The sequence below is a fragment of the Bombyx mandarina genome, chromosome 16 (assembly GCF_030267445.1).
Source record: "Bombyx mandarina strain Sakado chromosome 16, ASM3026744v2".
Taxonomy (NCBI): domain Eukaryota; kingdom Metazoa; phylum Arthropoda; class Insecta; order Lepidoptera; family Bombycidae; genus Bombyx; species Bombyx mandarina.
In genome coordinates this window covers 10,149,928-10,169,683 of record NC_143222.1, presented here as the reverse complement: position 1 = coordinate 10,169,683, position 19,756 = coordinate 10,149,928, and the positions used below count along the sequence as shown (strand labels likewise).

Genomic DNA, 19,756 nt, shown 5'->3' with positions numbered 1-19,756 from the left:
AACCCAGTTCTAATGTTAATTTCAGAACTTCCAAAGCATCCATTTTTTTCTTAAAAATGTCGTGAGCGCAATTCAGGGTTTGTCAATTCACTTATTGTACTAACTTTTTTTGGATTTTTTAAAATTATATATAAATTATAAAAAAACACAATATGCTGAATTTGTTTATGAAAAAGTGGATGAAAGTCGGCCTAGTAGTTTTTTTTTTATTGTTTAGATGGGTGGACGAGCTCACAGCCCACCTGGTGTTAAGTGGTTACTGGAGCCCATAGACATCTACAACGTAAATGCGCCACCCACCTTGAGATATAAGTTCTAAGGTCTCAGTATAAATAAACAACGGCTGCCCCACCCTTCAAGCCCAAACGCATTACTGCTTCACGGCAGAAATAGGCGGGGTGGGGGTACCTACCCGTGCGGACTCATAACATGTCCTACCACCAGTGAAAAAGTTAGTCGCACTAACTGACTAATTTATGTGTATTATCTATGCTCGCCGAGTCAGTCAAATATTCGATTGCACTTGAACAGAATTACATATCGATTATGCCTTTCGAGCTCTATGTTCTGTATACTTTGTATTTTCTTTGTCTATCTAAGTAATATCGTAACAAAATTGAACTATTTACCGGCATCATATATTGCTTGATATGTTTGCTCCAGCACTTTTCTTCCCATTGAATCCATGCTGTTTCCAAGACGAAAATGCACCTTGAAGAATTGAGCATCGAAACGGTCAAGATCAAGGAGCTTTCCAGTGCATTGTGACACTTCAGGGTGGGAATAACTCCAACGTTGACGCTCGGATGTTATAGGATCTTTCTAGAAGAGTAAAGTAATTAGATTTTATATATCATAAAATACTTAAAATTGAGAGTTTTATGTATATTTTTTGTATGTATAATATGTATATTATTATAGTTTTTTGTTAAAGACAATGCGACTAAGTGATCATCGTAACCCATAAACATATTGTGAATGTCGCTGCACATCTTGAGACACTACATTGTAGTTTGAAAATACATGACAGCGGTCCCATCCTTCAAACCATAAGGTATGACTACTTCGCGGTAGACGTAGATAGTACTTACGTATTTTACAATATTTCGCCCTACCACCATAATGGCTTATAAAATTGTTTTGTTTTTAAATTATAACACAATTTTATTACATATTTCTTTAAAAGAAATAGATATTATCTTAATGTGCGATTTGGGTTCCTGCACAGTCGCATCATTCGATATAATTGGGCGTCATGTTACGATAGCACAGTTTAAAGTGTCAAGTTACGAACCTTGTTATACAAAATATCTGCCAAATCCTTAACAGATTTACAGTCAGGGTACAGGCCAGACATTCCGGAAATTACAACCCTTTCGCCGATGACAGGTTGCTTCGGTACATCTTCTAGTACCTTGTTGTCTTGAGGTGTAGGGGCCATCTTAATAAATTATTTGGTAACTTTTCTTATGTTGCTATAAGCAAATTGATGAACAAATTCAATAAACAACCGCTTTATATAGTAAACTAGTTCATTTTCTTAGCTTAATTCTTTTTAAAATGTAAGTAAATAATTAAAGCAATTTGATTCAAGTATTAAACTAGGAATTGCACAATTATTGCATGCTTGTATTTGTTTGTCTATTCAGTGGTCAAAAGATCAGACGGTTCAAGGGATCAGTAATTTCAAATTAAGCTTACAATTTTATCTGCGACTGAAGTTAACATCGAAAAAGAGAAGTATCCAATTTAGGAGTAAGGATTACTTGTGATCCGGAGGCCTTTCCAGTTTCATTAGGTTAGATGGGCGAGCAAAGGCTCAGCCAGGAGGGTTGGAATTTGCTAACTGTTGCCCGAGCGCCTCCGAAGCAGACTTCATATTTGAAGGATAGCTTCGTGAGTTAAATGCATTCACAAGTGGCGTGCAGAGCACTCCGCTCAGCGGCTTATAAGGGGCCATTCCCCCACCCGGCGGCTCGTCACTTCAATCACCCAACACTAATTACTAAATACAGTATTTACACAACAACAGCAGTCAGCTACAACCGGGTGGGGCTCGCAACAGGCCCCATGCCGTGGCCCCTCCTCCCCAAGTTAGGGGAGGGGCCACGGCACATTTTTGACGCTCACCCGCTCTGGGCTCGCTGTGCTTCAGTTTCATCAAGCTAGCGCTTGTTCCTGGAAGAACAAGTCGCCCAGAGCCTTCGTAAACTCCTCCTCTGGCGAAAAATCGCCTTCAAATGGGCTGTGACTCTGCCTCTCGACCTACTGACACAAGAGTTGTCACCTAGTCTATCGCGCCCTAAACGAAATCGACAGAGCAGGATTCTGCATCATTGACACCATCAGGTGTCATTCAGGCCACAGTGGTGGCACTCCGCTGTCATGGAGCAACCGGCCGAAAGTAAATGCAAAAGGATAACAAAATGCATCGACCGGAAGGTTGGACGCCCCCAGTCACAGTTCACGCAGTCCGCGAATACCGGGCACACCGCCTCGACAGTGTGTTGATTCCCTCCTGTCGCCCTCTTAAACAAACGAGAGGTTCAGCTCGCTTAGGATATCTATAAAAATAATATAATAAACATATATTTTTAATAATTAATTCTGAGCAGTTGGTTTTTACAAGGTTAATTTGCAATGTCATCGCATAACTAAAAAGCAGGTACTTGCTATTAACGAAAATTATAATTACAAATCAATATTGATTTATTCAAAATGATTGCTTTTGTATTTTCGTAATTGACTTTTAGTTAGCAATTATTTTTGCCTAGGTATCCTTCGGTGAAAGCTAGTTATTCAGTTTATGTCGGTAACTAAGATTGAATACAAGATATTTAAATATGCCTGAATCTCGCTAACGACATTTTCAAGAAAAGTTTGTTTATTATCAAGCTCTACCCACCAAACGACTCCCTTTGTTCTCTTTTACCCGACGTCCGATCTCAGCCTGGGGTCAGAATCCAATCAAAATAGGGGATATAAGACGCCCGACCGACGGATCGTAGAGGCGATAGACGTAACCATAACGCCTTAGGTCGCCTTCTACAGGAACTGAAGTCGGACAAAGGTCCTTCTCCGACCCCCGGCTCGGCGGCACCGGATGGGTGCGGAGAAGAATGAGCTCTCTCTCCCTCTCTCGTTGCCTGATGGTGGACTCGCACTAGTCGAGTATCCAGGACTCGTCGCTGCCGAGCATCATAGCCATGACGGTCGGCAGTCGCAGCGGACCTTGGTATAATAATGCCAGTAGGGAAGCTGCATACCTGAAGCAATCCGCATACATGGCATGGGATGGTTCCAGGAGAGGTCGGGATCCTAACGTTTCAGAAGAAAAGCAGAAATATAACGCCTCTTCCAGGTCGCACAAGAAGGCTATTATTACAAAGGCAAAGTCGGTGCACGTTGCTACAGTTGGCGAGCGACTAAATAGCTATCCCGCAGGAAGCCCAATAAAACCAGCATCAATAAAACCAGCTCGTTAATTGATGTAAACATTAAATTAACTTTGCAAACAATTCGTTCCTGTAATAGAGTTTATGGTAAGTATAAGTTAACATACAATATCACCGGATATCTAATACATACCTATATAATCCAGTTTGTACACGAATCATTTTCATCACTGGTGGTAGGACCTCTTGTGAGTCCGCACGGGTAGGTACCACCACCCCGCCTATTTTTGCCGTGAAGCAGTAATGCGTTTCGGTTTGAAGGGTGGGGTAGCCGTTGTAACTATACTGAGACCTTAGAACTTATATCTCAAGGTGGGTGGCGCATTTACATTGTAGATGTCTATGGGCTCCAGTAACCACTTAACACCAGGTGGGCTGTGAGCTCGTCCACCCACCTAAGCAATAAAAAAAAAAAGAATTATATACTAATAACAAATTATTTGTTCATTTATAAGATGAAACTTTAAGATTATCTTTTAACCCTTTAGTTAGCAATTATTTATTTTTCTTTTTATTTATGAATGAGAGATTACTGGTGGCCCGGAGGCCTTTTCAGTTTCACTAAGATTGGTGGGCAAGCGAAGGCTCAGCCAGGAGGGATGGGATTTGCTACCAGTTGCCTGAGCACCTCCAAGGAGACCTAACAACTCAAGAGGAGCTGCTTCACGAATGAATGTACTACCGGATCGGAATCGCAACCCGCTGAGAAGACCCGGCGAAAAACAAAGCGGGTCGATGCTTGGGTTAGGTTACGCGTCGAAGTCTTTGCCGAATTCGACGATTACGGGTTTTATTTTTTTGTGAAGGGATACGGCATACTTAGAATTAGCTGCCGACTAATTATGATTCGATTTTTAAGAGAAATATTTTTTTCTTAATGATCTGAACAAACATAGGCCACATCTGGTGTTAATTGGTTCCCGAAGGCCATAGACATCAACAAATGAAATACAACTAACGACCTTAAGACATGAGTTCTAAGTCTTAGTCTTATAGGTCAAAAGAAGTTATCGTGATAGGCCGATGAGTTCGACCGGTAACCTTTCTTGGGGATAAAGTGGACATGGGCGATCTTGCACGAAACCGGAACTCTGTTGGTCTCATAGAAGAGCACAGTTGTTAACTCTGGAACGCATGTCTTTAAAACCTCTGCGGCGACGAAATCTGTCCCACTCTCCTTACGAGCGTCGAGGAGCCGGAGCTCCCACCTCTCCGCATTCTGTGTAATGCAGATCTCCGGCAAAGGGCGATCACACTAGGGGAACTTCGGTGGCGCAGTGTTTGAGCTTAGCCTTTTTTATGGTAGTGGGAGACTAAGCCGGCAAAGGTTGCCTTCTGCAGCCTTGGAGTACGACCGAAAAACCCGACTCTCTGAGGGGTAGCTCTTCAATCGCTATTTTCGCAACATGCTCCAGCTTCTCCTCAGCAATGGTGTCGTTATAGGACCTGAAAACGGCGTTACATCTCTGCCATTCCTCAGAGACGTTAGCATCTTGTCTTACTGACATCGTTCCATGCCGCATATGCGGAGCATTTGGGCATGCAGTACTACTGGTTTTATTATACCAGGGTCTGCGACCCAAACTAGCATCTCAAAAGAATTACCCAAGATGGGTGGCGCATTTACGTTGTGGATACCTATGGGCTCCAGTAACCACTTAACACCAGATGGGCTGAAAGATCGTCCACCCATCTAAGCAATAAAAATTTTTTAAGTCACAATACCTTTCCTTAGGGCATCAATCATATCCTTAAGTCAGTCCAGATAGACGACAGGATCACTAGAGGGTAAGCAGAGCTGTCCTCATGGGTAGGAAGCGAAAAATTCACGCATTTTATCCCAATCTGCTAACTTATATTGCCAAACTGTTCGACACTCGGTAGTTATTCGACGATCAGAGCGAGAAAATGGCATAGTGGTACGAATAAGGCAGTGATCAGACGATTCAAGTGGGGCCTCGATTACCACACTGTATCCGACTGGGAGAGAAAGTCCAACAAAGAAAACTCGTGTTTCTCAATGTTTAGGGCAAGAATGGGCTGTGTCACCAGCTGGAAGAAGCCGTAGACACGGCGAAATCGTAGGCCACCCGACACGGGAGGTCAGTGTTTCAGAACTCCAACCACTCTTGGTGATGAACGATAAAATCTCCTAGATCTCCGCACAATGGATTTTTTATTATTTTTTTGGTCAGGATGAAATCGCCGGACTTCCGTCCTTTTCTGGGGATACTGGGCGGGGTATGTCAGAGTCGAACTAAAACTAAAACCTCCTGTCGCTCAACAACCAACGTCCAAACCTCTCATGAGACAGAACTCATGACAAGGCAAAGGGGGGAAAGTGAAGCGTTTAGTGCGGAGCACATCTCTCCCATCACCCTCCCCCTCGGGACGCTGGACTGGCGGTCGTCGGCGCCACGAACACCAGCCCTCTCGGTCGACAGACTGTTCGAAGCCCGCCTAGGTGGCGCCGGTTAGAGTGGGTTACCCTACGGAATACCCAGCTGGGCCAGAACCAGCATGGGTCGAGGATAGCCGGCCTTTCATCACCCGGATGCTCTTGCGTAAAACGCGGGCAGAGCAGCTTGCACGTCGTCTTCTTAGGCCCCCCTCGCCGGTCCCCAGACTGACATGTGAGGGGGACCCGAAACACTTAGAGGGCCAGGGCTTGGGCGAGATCCGCCTCCCTGGCCCCCGCTCGACGGCGGCGGGATTGTGCGTCTCTCACGCGCCCCGCCGCCTCCTTCTGCGAGATGATGCACTCGCAGAAGTCGAGCATCGCCTTCCAAGACTCGTCGTCGCCGAGCATCGATGCCACAACACTCGGCAACGACAAGTCGGTTCCTTTTTTTGCGACGAGGACACGTCGCCACCCCTCCCATGCGGGGCAGGCGACGAGCGTATGCTTTGCCGTGTCCAAGTCGCAACAACAATGGTGGCACTCTGCCGTCGGCTCGGCTGTGATCCGGTGCAGGAACTCACCGAAACAACCATGCCCAATGAGCACCTGCGTGAGCCGGAAAGTGAGGCGTCCCCTGTCACGATTCACCCAATCCACAAGGACCGGGCGAATCGTCTCGACGGTCCTACGACCAGCCGAAGGATCAGCCAGCCGTCTGGACCATGACTCCAGCACGGACCGCCGAGATTGGGCCCTCCGCGCTCTGACCACACTGGGGCTGGGACGCGCCACGCCCCGGGGCACAATGGATACTGCTAAAATACGGTCAGTTCCCTGTTGCTTACGCTCAAACAGGTTTGACCCTGCCACACTACTATCGAACTGTACTACTACTGTCTGTACGTGGAAGACTTAATTTGATAGGTAATCCGGAATCAGATAAATCTGAACTAGAAGTTTTGGCTGATGTATCCTGTAACAAGAAAACGAATCCATTGTATGTAGGCAGCGTGATGTCCAATATAGGATTTACCGCAGCAGCTAGTGGCATTACATCCATTATAAAAAAATTACAAAATGGCGAATGGGGATAATTATAAATTATAACTGAATTTACTGAAAGTGATTCTAATTTTAATTAATAGATCCAGCTTAGGATCTAAGCCAGGCTCGCAGGACCATATTATGGGGTAGCAAGGGGGCGTGTAAATAGCCGTCCTAAGCGGTATGTGACAAATGTTCGTCACTTATAAAAATAGTAAAACTATATTGCGGTAAACAAAAAGCTAATAACTAGGCTAAAGATAGAAATTAAAAGTAGGGGGGTGACGAAGCTCACGTAGCTTTTCGTAAGCACAAGCACTACATAATATACAAGTGCCGCCATCTAGGCAGCTAGCGGTAAAGCGTGATCAATCGGGTAGAATCATGTTTGGATAGTCGCGGTAATTAGTAACTAACAAACTCCAAAGGTGGCGCCATCCTAATAATTCACTACGCATCGTAATACTACTCCCGCGCGCAACCAATATCGAAAAAATAAATTTTGATTTTGTACTTTATACACGCATCAAAATTATTGTTGTGAAAATTAGATTTAGTATATTATTATTTAATTATAATCCTAAACTTATTGAAATAATCAGTAGACACCAACAAATTATTAGTTTGGTATTCAGGGGAACAGTATATGGCTGCTGCATTATTCCAATCCTCTTGAGGAACAGACGTGGAAACCCAACGTTCACTACGAAGACGTGGATTTTTTATGACCTTCAGCATTTGTAAGAGATTTGAGCCTTGAACTAAATTAAAAAAAAACATTTTATTTTGACATCATTTAAATATTGTGTCTGTATTGCAGTCATTAAAAGCAATATTGTGTCTGTTTAGCTTTATTTACTTGTATCTGTTCAGGTACAGTTTTTGATCAAAGCTGAAATTAGAAACCGCACAAATAATATCAATCTTAAAAACTTTTCCTTTATTATTTAAATAATTGGAAAGTAACTCGTTGGCCAATTTCACAATGAAACCTAAAGATTTTTAAAGTTTGTATTCAAACTTTAATATTCGAATTAGAATTATTCATTTATTAGAGATTTTAGTATAATGTCATAGTTTCGATACTTGTTTTGATTATTTAAGCAAACAAAGGATTTTTAAAACAAAGCAGCTATGTAACGAGAATGATATGCGATATTCGCAGTAGGAACTGTTTTAGTAAATATTCCTTTGGCTGACAGCTCGGCTACGAAATGAGCAGCACATCCGCTGGGCCGGATATAGTGCTAGATTCCGGGCCGTTGTGACACGCCACGTCTACTTCTGGAGGATACAAAGGTCAGATCTGAAACAGTTTGCAAAACTTAATAGTTAGTTACCTTATATACGTCACGGTATTTTTTTTCTTAGATAGGTGCACGAGCTCACAGGCCACCTGGTGTTAAGTGGTTATTGGAGCTCATATACATCTACAACATAAATGCGCCACCCACCTTGAGATATAAGTTCTAAGGCCTCAAGTATAGTTACAACGGCTGCCCCACCCTTCAAACCAAAACGCATTACTGCTTCACAGCAAGAAATAGGCAGGGTGGTGGTACCTATCCGCGCGGACTCACAAGAGGTTCCTGTTGGAAATGACATGTAACAACTGAAATTCTATTTAAAATCTTAATAAAAAAGCCAATTTTTGGAGTGAAACTTCTTTAGGTGCGTTGAGAGTACAATTTAAGTCACGACAACTTCGTTACGGCTAGAGAGAAAAGATACAATTTAGGAAATGCGAAAATGAGAAAATAGACAGAGCGTCTTGCGAACCACTCGAGAGAGAGAGAAAGGACAGAGCGAGCTAGATCGTTTCTCTTATACACAGCATTCCCTATTACAAGAGTAATTTGATTTAATAAGGATGAAAAATGAAGAATACCACAATACTAGACCGCAAAAGAAGTTTCGCTTATTTCACGTGTACCAAAAGTTGCAAGCGCACCATTTTTTAACGATATTCATCTATTTTATTGCTTAAGTTATAAATATAACGTAATATATATATATATATATATATAGCTCAACAATCATCAATATATATGTGTTGGAGTATTGCCACTTTCGGGTAGCGACATGGTAAGCGGTTGGTCTTCGTAAGTCAATAAAACCAGAAATGTTAACTCAGAGCGTATATTACGCAGGAGCGCTCCGTCTGATACGGCGACTCGCTCGCTTCTTCGCTCGAGAGTGTCGCGTCGTGGGGTCGTCGCGTCCCCTTGCGGGGGCGCGGAGCGGGCCTCGGGGAAACCCCTCTGCCCGGACATGTAACTCCCCGTCTGTTGAGGCAGGGGTGATGCACTGCGGGATGGTGTTTTGCAGGCTTGAAATTGATGGGTGGGCGACTTCATTCTTCTCTCTTCGCTTCTTTCTTCCTCTTCTTCTTCTTCTTCCTCTTCTTCCTCTTCTTTCTTCAGGGGCGGCTGCTTCTCTCCTCCATTTTTTTTTTTTTTGTTATTACAATTTTATCTTATCCTAGCTTAACCTAAAGTAAACCTAACTTAATCTAGCTTATATCTAAGTGACAGCGCGCGCCGTCACGCCTAAACCTAATCCTAATCTAGCTTAACCTAACATAGCCTAATCTAACCTAATATGGGGGAGAGAGCAAGCCGCGCTCCTCGCTAGAGTCCTCCCCCCCTCTCCCCATTGTTACAATTTTTGATGGGAGGGAGGACTGTAGCGGGTGTGAATACCCCATCCCAAAAGGGGGTGGGGGGTGGGGTCAAAGCCCCTAATGGAAATGAGGCTGCACCTACGGGGTGCAGCCGCGGTCCCCATACGGGGGACCCGCCAAACGGGCAAGAGGCGTGGGGCTAGAGGCTGATGAAACTCAGCTCCGAGAGGGGCGCTCATAGGTTGGAGGCTGTGAGGCCGGCGAGGAGCTTTATCTCCGAACGATCGTCGGGGGTACCAATAGCTCCCGCGGCAACGCCGTACCATCCGGTGGTCTGGCGTGCAGCGGGGCTATGTTGTGGAGATGCTCATGGGGCCCGTTTTCGGCTCGCTCGTACATTTTACGGGCGAGCCTAGTCACAAACTCCACGAGCGACTCCACACCTAGGTCCCGGGCAATAACGTCATTTCTGACGTACTGCCCGGCCCCGACGATAATGCGGAGGGAAAGACTCTGCTGGGCCTGCAACCTAGATCGCTGGGACGGCGACAACAGGTGATACCAGGCCTCAGCAGCGTATGTGAGGCGGGAACGGACGTATGTCTTGTAAATGGCGAGTTTGGTCCTGGTCGAAAGCCCGGACGCAAACACCGGCCGCAACAAAAACCTGGCCGCCCGAGTCTGACCGATGACTCGGTTGACGTGCGCGACCATGCTCAAGGAGCGGTCGATGTCGCATCCGAGATACCGGACCGTGGTCCTGAACTCGACATTCACACCTCGGAGGCTGAGTTTCTTTGGGACGACTCTGATACGGACCGGACCGTAGAGTAAGGCCGCGGTCTTTCCCACATTGACCGCGACTCTCCAACGGTCCAGCCACTGGGGCAGTAAATCCAAAAGCCTCTGCATCCTCATAATGGCTGCAGAGGGGAACGGAGAGGACGAGAAGTAGGCCGAGTCGTCAGCGAACAAGGCCAACTTCACGTCCTCCTCCCACGCCCGAAGGTGACCCTCCAGGGTGGGGATGTCGAGCTTCCGCGCTCACTTTAAGAAATTGGGCCCTCGGCTGATCGTGACGGCCGGCTCTTTGAGCCGGCTTCTTCCTAACGTCGGGGGTCCCGATGAGGCGGCGCGCCGCCTATACATGGGGGTGGTGCGGTCGATGGCACTGTACGGGGCTCCCGTATGGTGCCACGCCCTGACCCGCAAGAACGTCGCGGCGCTGCGACGTCCGCAGCGCGCGATCGCGGTCAGGGCGATCCGAGGATACCGCACCGTCTCCTTCGAGGCGGCGTGCTTGCTCGCCGGGGCGCCACCCTGGGACCTGGAGGCGGAGGCGCTCGCTGCCGATTACAGGTGGCGTAGCGACCTCCGCTCTAGGGGGGAAGGGCGCCCCAGCGAAGGTGTAGTTCGAGCGCGGAGGCTCCACTCTCGGCGGTTCGTGCTGGAGGCGTGGTCTCGCCGCTTGGCGGACCCGTCGGCCGGCCTCCGTACCGTCGAGGCGGTCCGCCCGGTTCTCGCGGACTGGGTGGGCCGCGACCGCGGATGCCTCACTTTCCGGCTGACGCAAATGCTTACCGGCCACGGTTGTTTTGGCCGGTACTTGCATAAGATAGCCGGAAGGGAACCGACGGCGCAGTGCCACCACTGCGCGGACCGCGACGAGGAAGACACAGCGGAACATACATTGGCGCGTTGCTCTGGATTCGACGAGCAACGCGCCGCCCTCGTCGCGGTCATAGGAGAGGACCTCTCGCTGCCGCGCGTCGTGGCTACGATGCTCGGCAGCGACGCGTCCTGGAAGGCGATGCTCGACTTCTGCGAGTCCACCATCTCGCAGAAGGAGGCGGCGGAGCGTGAGAGGGAGAGCTCTTCCCTTTCCGCACCGATCCGTCGCCGTCGAGCCGGGGGCCGGAGGCGGGAATACGCCCGTACGTCCCGGCCCCTGTAGGTAGCGGCCTCCCCCCGGTGAAGGTCAAGGGGCGACCTGAGGGGGTGAGGCCGCGCGGCGCGCTACCAGCACTCTAGCGCGCTGCCGTGGATTGAATAGAGCGACCGGTCGACGGTGTATCGCGTCCCGACCCGGCAGGCTGGTTCTGGTCCAGCGGGGTATTCCGGGACACCAGCGGCACCGTCTGGGCGGCCCGACGGGCTGCCGTACCGAGACGGCCGACGTTTCAGAGACTTCGATTCGCCTCGAAGGCTCCGTCAGGTGGGCGTCCTTGGGGTGAGCCGCGCCGTCTGGTTGTAGTGTTGACCGCGGTAGCCCCCCCCACCTCATCCGGGTTCTGACCTCGGAGGGGATCGGACGTCGGGTGTAAGAGTGCAGGGGAGTCGTTTAGTGGGTGGGTCCTAAAATCCTTGGGCCCGCGGTCTGCTCACAACACCATGCAGATCGTTGAGTCTCACATACCCCGCGCGCCCCTTTTGCGCGGGGACCTCGTAGGAGGTTCGGCCCTCTACCCGGAAAAAAAAGGGTGGGGATGTCATTAGTGTAGAGGGCGTATAGGATAGGTGATAGGACACTACCCTGGGGAACCCCGGCCGTAATGGGACGCACGGAAGACCGTGCGCCCTCGACCGCGACAAAGAAGATTCTGCCCTTCAGATACGACCCGAGCAGTCGCACGGGAGCGTGCGGTAGGCCCGCGTCCCGCAGCTTGTGGACCAGCCCCTCGTGCCACACACGGTCGAAGGCCTTCTCGATATCGAGAAGGACCGCGACCGTGTATTGGCCCGAGTTTCGCCGGTCCGCCAAGTGGTGCAGGACACGGGTCAGTTGCAGAGTCGTCGAGTGGCCGCTTCTAAAGCCGAATTGCTCCGGCCTGAGGAGAATATACGGCGATATTCTCCTCAGGAGCAGCCGCTCGAACAACTTGCCCACGTGCGAGGGCAAGGTAATCGGTCGGTAACTGGAGGGCTTTCTCCTGTCCCTGCCGGGTTTGGGCAAGACGATGATCTTGCCCAGTTTCGACCCTTCACTCATCTTCCTTGAGCAAACGTTTCTAATTGTCTTGGAGTTCTCAAAAAGTCCGATTAGAGAAGATGTGATACCTAGATAAGTTGCTGACTTGTATTCACTTAAGAATCGGGGGAACAAAGGCTTTATGGATCTAAGGAAATTGATGAACCTCTGTTCCTCTGTCCTAGAATATGTCAGGGCATCCTTCACGGACTCGTTGTTTATTTTCGAAATGTTGCTAATGAGGGACTTCTTTATCTCGTTCTTGACACCCGCTTCCCAGAGTCCGCCAAAATGAGGGGTGTACGCTGGGATAAAATGGAATTTAATCCCGTCATTAGCTAGTTGCTCGCCCAAGGAATCACAACCAGATTTAAGGAACCTCGAAAGTTTACTGCATGCACCAACGAAAGAGGTACCGTTGTCTGAGTAGATGTTAGTAGGTTTTCCCCGTCGTGAAATAAATCTATATAGGGCTAGTAAATATTTATTGCTGGTTAAGTCACTAAATGCGACCAAAATCCCATCGCGCAAGACATTGCTCATCGGAAATGGCGTTGGATAGGACACACTCTACGGCGCAGCGGAGTCAACGCAGCATCAATCGCGTTTGAGTGGCAACCGCTTGGCAGGAGAAGACCTGGTCGCCCTGTACACACTTGGCGACGCACCGTAGAGAGTGAGATGAGGACTGCCAACGTGACCTGGAGTGATGTCAAGGAGCAAGCGCAAGACAGAGTAAAGTGGAGACAACTTGTGAGGGCCCTATGTACCAGCGGGGTACCCTAGGACTACAACAACAACAACAACAAGTCACTAACCAGCTCCAGGTGAATAGCCTTGGTGGTGAAACACACAAAGATTGCTATGTACACTTTTAATAGCCTACATCCTCGACCTTGCCTACTAGCAGCCATGATCGGACCAGCATAATCCACACCGGTGCTTTCAAAAAGATAACCGCCTGGAAGGAGACGCTGCTGTGGCAAGCTACCCATCAACGGAGTAATCGTTCTACCCGACATGCGACAACAACGCACGCAATTACGATAACAAGTCTTTGCTAAACTTCGTCCGCCTATGGGCCAGTACGATTCTCTAATCGAAGCTAGCAATAATTGAGGGCCCGCATGCATTAGTTTTACATGTTCATACTCGAACAGTAACTTGGTAAATTTGTGAGTAGACTGTAAAATTATAGGGTGTTTTTTATCAAAAGAAAATTCAGAATTTGCTAAGCGTCCTCCGACACGCATTATTTTATTACTATCTATAAACACATTAAATTTAATAAGAGCGCTTTTATTAGGCAATTTCTGATTATTAATTAATAATTTATATTCGGGAAAGGATTCAATTTGACTTATAATTATAATTATATTCAATGTATAAAAAATATGTACAAAAAATAAACCATATAGACTACACGAAATGGAACAATCATCAGAGAGGGGATGCCAACAACCCGACTTTCCGAGTTATGGGACAGTTTTTAGGGTATCCGAACTTGATAGAGAGAACACATGAGTTTTTTGAGAAAAGTCTTATGTATCACAATCAGAGACCAGACCTCATGGAAGTTGTTAACGGTGAAATAAGGAATAAGCCAGGTCACCTGGTGTGTTGGAGGGGTCAGGCAGGGGGATTAGAGTGGTTGAGGCAAAAGGGCTGGAGTATTACAAATTTATTAATAATCAGGAGAGCCAGCATCAAAAGGAACACTAGGGTGCAAATACTAGCTCAGGGAGATAACCAAGTCATATGTACCCAATATTCTTTACTGAAGACTCGGGACCAGGCAGAACTACAGGAATGTTTGGAAGACATCTACAACAACAATAATACTATAATGAATGAAATTGAAGAGGGCACCAAGAGACTGGGATTGATCATAAACAGGGATGAGACCATGTGCTCCGCAGACTTCTTAAGTTTATTTATTTATTTATTTATTTATTTATTTGGGAAACAAACAGTACAATACAAAACATACAATATTTAAAAAAAAAAATAGCTAAAACAATAACCAAATATGTTTCCACAATCAAAATCACATATAAGTAGACAGTGAACAAGAAGAGAAATTTAGAAATTTAAATTACAAAAAAACAAAAGCAACACAAAACGCACATATCATTTTATACATTAACTCACACTATAAAACTACAATACTTATCGGGCCAAATCACCCTATAAACACTCCAAAACAGCTTTTCTATATGCTACAAGTGACAAGCAAAAGATATCAGCATTGGAGAACTTAGCATCATACAACCTACAAGATCTACGGACAAAAGAGTTAGAAGCATATTTCGTTCGAGCCGTGGACATGTGGAAGGTCTGTTTAGAACGCGCGGAAATACGACTACATTTAAATGAAATTTTGGAAAGAAGATAGCTAGAATCAATCTCGTTATTTATTATTTTATATAAAAACATTTGATCCCTCAGTAGCCTGCGATCGACTAGAGAGACAAATTCTGTCGGTTCTGGAGAGTTAAAGCGACGACAATGGTATAAAAGATGCTTAAAAAACTTTTTTTGGACTCTTTCTAGTCGCTGAATATAAATATTATATTGGGAGTTCCATGTGACGGAGCCATATTCCAATATAGACCGTACAAAACTGTTGTACAACAGAATCAAAGTAGATGGTCTTTTAAAGTCTTTACCAACTCTAAGTATGAAGCCTAACATTCGAAAAGCCTTATTTACTATTTCATTAACATGAAAATCAAAAATCAAACTGGAATCCAAATAAATACCCAAATCACGAACAACTGTGGTGCGTACCAAAGTTTGACCATTAATAGAATAGTCATACAAGATATTCGATCTTCCACGTGAGAATGTTATAATAGTACACTTATTAGTATTCACTGTGAGTAAGTTATTTTGACAGTAAACAAATAAGTTGTTCAAATCATCCTGTAATTCCAAACAGTCGTTTAAGGACTTTATAACTTTATATACTTTTTTGTCATCAGCGTACATAATGAATTTGGATTTCCTGAAAACATTCGCAACGTCATTGACATATATATTAAATAACATAGGACCGAGATGAGAGCCCTGGGGAACTCCCGAGGGAACAGGTGCAAATGATGAACAAAAACCATTGAAAGTCACAGCCTGACTGCGATCTCTAACATAAGACTCAAGCCATCGCAGCAAATCACCGTGGACCCCAAGTCCATGCAATTTCTCAATCAAAATGTCAAAATTTATTCGATCGAACGCTTTGGAATAATCCGTGTACACCACATCAACCTGATGACCATCCTCCATGGAGCTCAATACATAATCCAAAAACTCCAGAGGTTTGTCTCAGTAGATCTATGGCTTATAAAACCATGTTGTTGCTCTATAATATGAGGCCTAATCAATGGAAATAAAAAATCGTAAACTATACGTTCAAACATCTTAGGGATGGCACAAATTTTAGAAATTGGTCTGTAGTTAGCTATGTTATGTTTATCACCGCTCTTAAAGACTGGCACCACGAACGACCGCTTCCAAATACGGGGCATAACACCAGTTGATAATGAGTGATTAAAAAGAAGATGCAAAGGGTAACACAGCTGAGCGTAACATTGTCGCAAAAAAACAGGCGGAATACCATCCGGACCAGCACCCTTGGAAATATCAAGATTTTTTAAATATTGCTTGACTTTACCCACTGAAATAAAAAATGAAGAAATATCTACACAGTTAAGGTTGTAAGAAGCAGGGGTATAACTTAACGATGATGCTGACTGTGTATTGTTAGTTAAAAAGGCAGAACCAAAATGAACATTAAATAAATTACATATTTCAGAACCATCAGATGAGCACCTATCATTTAAGAACAATTCGTTAGGAAAATCCCCAGCACTCCTCTTGGATTTAACAAATCTCCAAAATTGCTTACTGCACTTCAAGATATCATCCTCACACTTTGTTATGTGTGCATTGTAACAGCAAATTTTTAAGGCTTTTTGTCTTTCACGAAGAACAGAAAAACTTGAATAGTCGGCCAATCGACCATAACATTTCCATTTCCTGTGAAATTTTCTTTTTTCTTTAATCAACTTGATTAAAGCAGAGGAGTACCAGTAAGGGAAATTGGAGTTACCTCTTACAACCTTCACAGGCACATTATCAGAAATAATCTTGTCTAAGATTTCATGAAACTTACCCACGGCCATGTCGACATCTAAATTCATAAAAGATTGTTTCCAATCAATTTTCGAAAGTTCCTCGTTAATAATAGAGTAGTCACTTTTATGGAAAAGCAATATGGACCGGCCAGGAGAACGTAGGGGTCTCACGTCTAACCCCTCAATCTGAATATCTAAGGCTGGATGATGATCATCCTCAGATACAAGAGGAAGGGACGAACGAACAACCTTACAAGCACAATTACTTATTACTAAATCTAAGCATCTTTTATTTATATTAGAAATCGAATTAAATTGTTTAAAACTATTAAAAGCTAAAAAATTAGAAAGACCAAAGACAAGTGAGTCCCACCGATCACCATTCAAGAGTCTAGCAGGTCCATCAACACCGATCAGCTCCCAAGAAGCATTCCTTATATTGAAATCGCCGACGCACAAAAATTCGTCACCGGGATTAGTAATAATTGTGTCAGAAATATCCTCAAAAAAACCAATTTCATCTTCAAACTGAGAGGAACATTGAGGAAAATAGCAACAGTAAAGATGGAGTAGTTTACTAACGTTATTGTGCTTAATATTTATTTTTATCGAAATAATATCAGCTGATCGGTTTCTGTTGGAAGGGAGACAGGTTAAATTAAAAACGGTAATTCCTCTACGCACAGCAATAAGTACCCCGCCACCCAAAGAATCATTTCGAGAGTTATAGTTCCGATCGCAACGGTAAACAACAAAACGCTCATCAAACAACTCCGAGTCATAAATACCCGGCATTAACCATGTCTCACTAAGACATATTATATCATTATCACATAAAATAATGTTTCTATAAAACAAATTAGTTTTACTACGTAAACCACGAACGTTCTGGTAAAAAATCTTTAAATTAGCCATTAGAGAGAGAGAGAAAAAATAGATCATATAAACAATTAACCAACAGTATTAATAGTCCACGGCTCAAACCACAGCATAATAATTGACATGTCAATACATAAGTACCTACACATACGAGATTAAAGATCTCAACATTAATCAAACACCCATCCCAGGAGTAAAAGTTCCAAACGAACAATATACAAAATTCTCCAATGCTAAACAATAAGTATTTTGCTATATCATAACAAGCCTTACATAATAATGTTATTAAAATAGTTAAAAAAACATGTAAAAGTTTCTCAAAAAACTGAAATAGTCCGATCATCAACTTTTGAAAAGGAAAAAACAAAATTATGATATATTTTACATTACAAAAAATAGCATGTGCTTTAAAAACAATGAATATAATAATAAGGAAAACACCTATATATTTTTTTTTAAATCATCTTGGGAAGCAATCACGACTGGCGGACTAACATCGTTTTTTCGCACCAGTATAGTACAATTACGTACCCACACGTATTTATAAAATTTTTCCTTGGCTAAATTTTTTACGTTTTTTAACAAAAGTTTATTATTTTTCGTGAGGTGGTCATTAAAATAAAGCCTAGATGAATCATGTGGGAATCCAATATCAGAAGATTTCAATTCCTTCAATCTCCGCAATTTAGCCAACATGTCATCCTTCCTATATCGGGATACAAATCTAAGAATAACTGGCTTTGATCTGCTACTGCTTCTGTCCATCGGCGCAACCCTTGTGACAAAATCGACGTCTATCTGAGGATTCAAGGCAAAACCCGCCTTCTCGGCAATTTTCGAGACCAATTCTATTAGATTTTCGCCTTTCCTTTCGGGGATACCCAGAATTTCTATATTAGATCTCCTGCTCCACTGCTCTTTTAAGTTGAATTGAGAATCAATGGATTGCATTCTTGAATCCAGTATACTGAGCTCGTTTTTGAGTGTTGGAATAACTTTCAGATGGTCATTAAACTCAAGAAATCTTTTTGATATGGCTTCATACTTGTCGCTAATGAAGGAGACACTATCACGAAGAGTTGAGATTTCACTCTTGAGTTCAAGAATAGTGTCCCTGAAACAAGCAACAGCTTCCTGGACTTCCGCGCGCACTATACTCCTGACCTGTTCCAAAGGGACAACCTGTAATTCAGGTCCCTCACGTTCCCTGGATCCAGTACGCAACGGTCTCATCGTAACATTGGATGTATCAGGCGCTCGAGCTCTCACATTGCCTCGGACAGGAGTGTCATCATTAACAGTGCGTGATCTAGTCGCACAATTAAGACATATCCATGTAGACTTAAATTCTGAATCCGGCGTCCAATCCTTTTTTGCAGGAAGAACACAGCCGATATGATAATAATTTCTACACACTGTACACACCAAGGTTGACTTCTTATTGTCACGAGTATTTACCACTTTATTACAGCAGGTGTACTCCATAATAAATTATAAATTACGAGATGAGATTCAAAGTAATATGAAGGCAATGTATAATTTAGCAGGTTAGTTCAGTTAATTGTTGGAGCAACAGGGCGACGACCAAACGCAGGTCCAGCGACGCAAGTTCACGCCCGGCCACCCGAGTACTTTTTTGAATGTTTGTAATTTCTTCGACTCGACACACTCAAAGCGCACACGCGTGTCAAGCAAACAAGCACCCACAGGCAGGCTCAAGCGAGAAGCAGCCACAATAAGAAAGCTAAGGCGTATCTTACCAAGCTTCTATCTCTGTTACACCGCCCAAAAGGCGGAGTCAGCTGTTAAAAACGTTAAGGAAGAACAAGGAGCCACCGATGAATTGAAAACGACCAATCACAATTTAAAATTAACAAATTTAAACTTAAATGAAACGATAATGCCACAACAACCACGGAGACGTCCACTATCTACGGTCGCAACTTGAAAATTGATGTTATGGAAAGACTCCTGTCTTTAGAGGGAATATAAGAGGATTAGAGACCAAAAGATGGTCAAGAGTTACCTGTGTCTCAAATGACCAATTGCCTAGCTTGGGCAACATCTTGTCCACCGTGACATCTAATGCACTAACGGTGTCCCATTACTCAGAGAGCCCCTTTGAATCCTCTGGTACATTACAACTACTTGGGAAATTTTTTCAACAGGTTATTAGAAAGGCACAACCCAGCATTGAAGAAATCCACCAAGGGGGTTGTAAGAAACCCCGAATTGTTGGATACATTCACA

General features: G+C 44.5%; 2 protein-coding genes across 2 annotated transcripts in view; both read right to left on the bottom strand.

Moving 5' to 3' along the window:
* The window catches only part of LOC114240552 (fatty acid synthase-like), a 52,115-nt gene extending 50,641 nt beyond the window's left edge, over window positions 1–1,474 (bottom strand). Inside the window, exons 1-2 of the mRNA XM_089733917.1 lie at window positions 1,295–1,474; window positions 630–822 (exon numbers count right to left, since the gene is read on the bottom strand). Coding sequence (XP_089590043.1) covers window positions 630–822; window positions 1,295–1,441 — 340 coding nt within the window. The 5' untranslated portion in view covers window positions 1,442–1,474. The remainder of the gene's footprint in view (window positions 1–629; window positions 823–1,294) is intronic.
* Window positions 1,475–17,865: 16,391 nt separating this feature from the next.
* LOC114249196 (uncharacterized) lies at window positions 17,866–19,466 on the bottom strand. The gene has a single exon (XM_028182664.2). The coding sequence runs from the start codon at window positions 18,989–18,991 to the stop codon at window positions 17,948–17,950; it is 1,044 nt and encodes a 347-aa protein (XP_028038465.2). The 5' UTR covers window positions 18,992–19,466; the 3' UTR covers window positions 17,866–17,947.
* Between the last annotated feature and the right edge of the window lie 290 nt (window positions 19,467–19,756).

Coding starts and splice junctions, on each gene's coding strand:
- LOC114249196 (XM_028182664.2), bottom strand. CDS start 18,991: ATGGAGTACACCTGCTGTAATAAAGTGGTAAATACTCGTGACAATAAG.